General features: G+C 32.1%; 1 protein-coding gene across 2 annotated transcripts in view; it reads right to left on the reverse strand.

Moving 5' to 3' along the window:
• Positions 1 to 3,263, reverse strand: part of LOC123013429 (pleckstrin homology domain-containing family G member 5) — a 58,540-nt gene that overhangs the window by 53,928 nt on the left and 1,349 nt on the right. Inside the window, exon 2 of one of the 2 annotated variants that reach the window (XM_044411926.1) lies at positions 609 to 730. In XM_044411926.1, coding sequence (XP_044267861.1) covers positions 609 to 730 — 122 coding nt within the window. The remainder of the gene's footprint in view (positions 1 to 608; positions 731 to 3,263) is intronic. The other variant, XM_044411927.1, reaches the window with a different exon arrangement.

Below are 3,263 nucleotides of genomic sequence, written 5' to 3' on the forward strand. Positions count from 1 at the left end.
AGCACACATGGGATCGATGGGGACTTTTGACACTTTATTTCTAATGGTATACCCAAGGTCTCCACCAAAATTTAGCTCTGTCGGAATTTTCGTTATTTGACCACTATTTTTATGACTAATTTGACCGGACTAATAGCAAAAATCTCATTTTTGTCCACAACATTGTACTTACTTGCGGTGTGTTTCTGTCAAAATTATTAGCACTGAATTGTCTTTAGACCTTAGGTAATGATGCCTGTTCTCAGGTATTCAATTATAGCGCTTTCAAAGAGCAAACAGGCACACAAGATTCATGAAAGTCAAAATTTTGACAACGTCTCAATTTGAACATATAACCATAATTTTTTAACAAAATTTCTTGGGACAAAAACAAAGAGCAAACAAAATTTGTGGCTAGGGAGACAAGCTGCTACCAATTTTTTCACCAAAATTTTGACTTGGTAATTTCCATTTAAAAAAAACAGACTTTACATAAATCACATTTAAAACATAACTAGCCAGGTGATGACTGATGACAAATGAATAAAAGTATAAGTCTTAGCAGGGACACTCTGTATAATGTGAAACCAGTCGTCTTCCGCCACCTCTCGGCTGGTAGTCCTACTCACCTCTGGTATAAATAAGTGCGTCTAATCTCTGGATCGACAGCGAGTGCAGCCCGCTTTCCACCTCCTCCGAGTGACTGCAAAAGGTGCCGACTGTCCACAAGTCACGGTCCCTCATGTCTGCACTGCAAGACAAAAAAATGAAGTAATTGAAAGTTTCACTTTCAAACGGTCTAATTATTTAAGTTAGTTTCACTTCCGGCGTAATTGTTCCGGCGCATCCACCATTTATGGCCAGAAGGCCTCACAATTTTATTGTTTTATTGTATGACCCGGATCGACGTGCGACCGTTAGGCGAGAAAAAAGCAGCTGAATCGGTCTGCGACGAAAAATCACCCAAATTCGTAACGGATTGTGTAGTGGGCAATGCAACCGATCAGCTGCTTCTTCGAAGGAGGTCACCAGCCACGGCTGAGGCCGGCGATCGCCAAAGGCGGTTCGTGGTGCTCTTCACCGCAAGACAACGAAAAATTGAATGGTCGCAAGGTTTGATTGCCTTTCGCGATTACGGAGAATGGTTTTGTAATAATGAGTGCGTTGTTCTTGAGTGGAAAGGCAATCGATGTTTTGACAAAGGAGAAGGTTTGCGGAAAGGAATAAAGGAAGAGGAGTTTGCACAGAGTTGATGACACAGTTTCATCAGTATTGGTGTTCCAAACATAAATTCATTCATCCTCATTCTCGAATATGCGTATGGGGGGCATATGGCGCTGATTAATGATTACATTCTGTTCAGAATTTATTAGGAGAAAATAATATATGATTTATTTGAGTTGGTGTTGTATTACAAGAATGCATAATAAATAAATAATAATACAAAAACCAAAATTGTACGACGTATAAAATTTTTGATAAAATAGCTATTCATAACCACAAATATGAATTTGTGATCCATCCGAGTTACATAAAATATGATACTATAACAACTATTTTTCCATTTTATTTTTATAATTCTTTTCAAAATAAGTTTTTATTCATTTTCTCAAAGATACAGGAAACACTACCAGTAACATATACAAGGTGAATATAAAGTAAACCAAAAATTTGTTTTAGAGAAAAAAACGCAAAAGTACCAGTGGCATAACAAGAACAACAAAAAGAACAAAAATGATTCAATTTGAAATAAGAATTAAACCCACCAGCCTAGAATTAATCCATGCATGTGTGCATCCACTCTCACTTTCGAAAAAATCCCCAAAAATATAAAGTATGGAACCATACGGTTTTTTTTAATCATTTGTCTTCAAAGTATGTGATCGTATTTTGAGAACGAAATTTTCTGTTTTTGAGTTATGCGATTTTTTTTGTCAAAACTGTAATTTATTAAAAAAAAAATTAAACTAAATATTTGTAAACTAAATATTTGTAATCCTTCGATCATAACCTTCATGAGAAGTGGGTTGCCATTTAAAAAAATAAAAAAAATTGTAGAACTCAAAAACAAAATTTTCGAAAAATTTTACTCTTTATAACATATAACATTTTTACAGTACTTTATCATTCATCAATTAGTTTTTCCAGAAAATAAATAGTTTAAGCAAAAATTGTTTGTTTTCATACTTTTTTTCACCTGGTATAACATTTTTACAGTACTTTATCATTCATCAATTAGTTTTTCCAGAAAATAAATATTTTAAGCAAAAATTGTTTGTTTTCATACTTTTTTTCACCTGGTATGAATTCATCTGTATTAATTGATTCATATTGACAGTTGTTATCCCGTCAAAGATGGCCAAAAAGATGATTAAATAAAATCTAATTTTCACATCTAGTATTTTGTAGTTAGTTAGTATTTTGTAGTTAGTTAGGTTCGTAGAATTGTATTACAATTTTTTTTTATATTTTACTTAGGGTCTTTTAGAACACTCGCCCTAGAGAAAAATGTCACATTCCGACAACACTAAATTATGATAAAATGCAAGCGATGAATTTACTTTTGATTGCACAAAAATTTAAGAGATTGTAAAATCCATCAATACCAGAAGGGCGACTCGAGGTGTTACTGCAAAATGATTTCAGTTCCTAGTTTCAAAAATAATACCAATCTGCTTATAAGTTAGAAAAAATGTCTGACTTGTTGTAATTTTGCCACTTTTAATTTGTCTTTTATGTTAAAATAATGTTAAACTTCTGTGAAATTAAATGAAATTACAATGTAATATATAATTCATATTTTTAACCGCTTTGATTTTGCTTTTTTATTGTCTCTTTTTTCCTTATAAAATTTTTTTACTCATTACGGCCCGAGATGTGACGTTTTTCGATTCTTTTTTTTAAGACATGCTCCTTATGTTGCATTTCTCTGCGTTTATACAAAGTGTTCTTAAAGCACACCGCAATACGTCAAACAGTGATGGAAAATGTCAGTCTGAGAAAAAAAGTTTTTTTTATATCATCATTCGTTAAAAAGTTATAGCTTAGCAAAGTGTCACAATGTGCGAAAAAAAATTATTCTGTACTTTTGACTAACCCTGTATCCTGTATGTAAGAATGTTTTTGTGTTTTTTTTATTAATAATTAATTTAATTATTTAATTATGTAAATTTTTTATATTGTTCTTGATTTTTTGTAAATAATACTTAATCTTAAGTATATAGTTGAAGAAGATATAATAACATCACCATGAAGAACATTTTTCTCTAAGAAAAAATCACCTA

Source organism: Tribolium madens, unplaced genomic scaffold, assembly GCF_015345945.1.
Source record: "Tribolium madens isolate multiple individuals breed KSU strain unplaced genomic scaffold, Tmad_KSU_1.1 Scaffold_96;HRSCAF=242;Tcas5.2_LG5, whole genome shotgun sequence".
NCBI classification, from domain to species: domain Eukaryota; kingdom Metazoa; phylum Arthropoda; class Insecta; order Coleoptera; family Tenebrionidae; genus Tribolium; species Tribolium madens.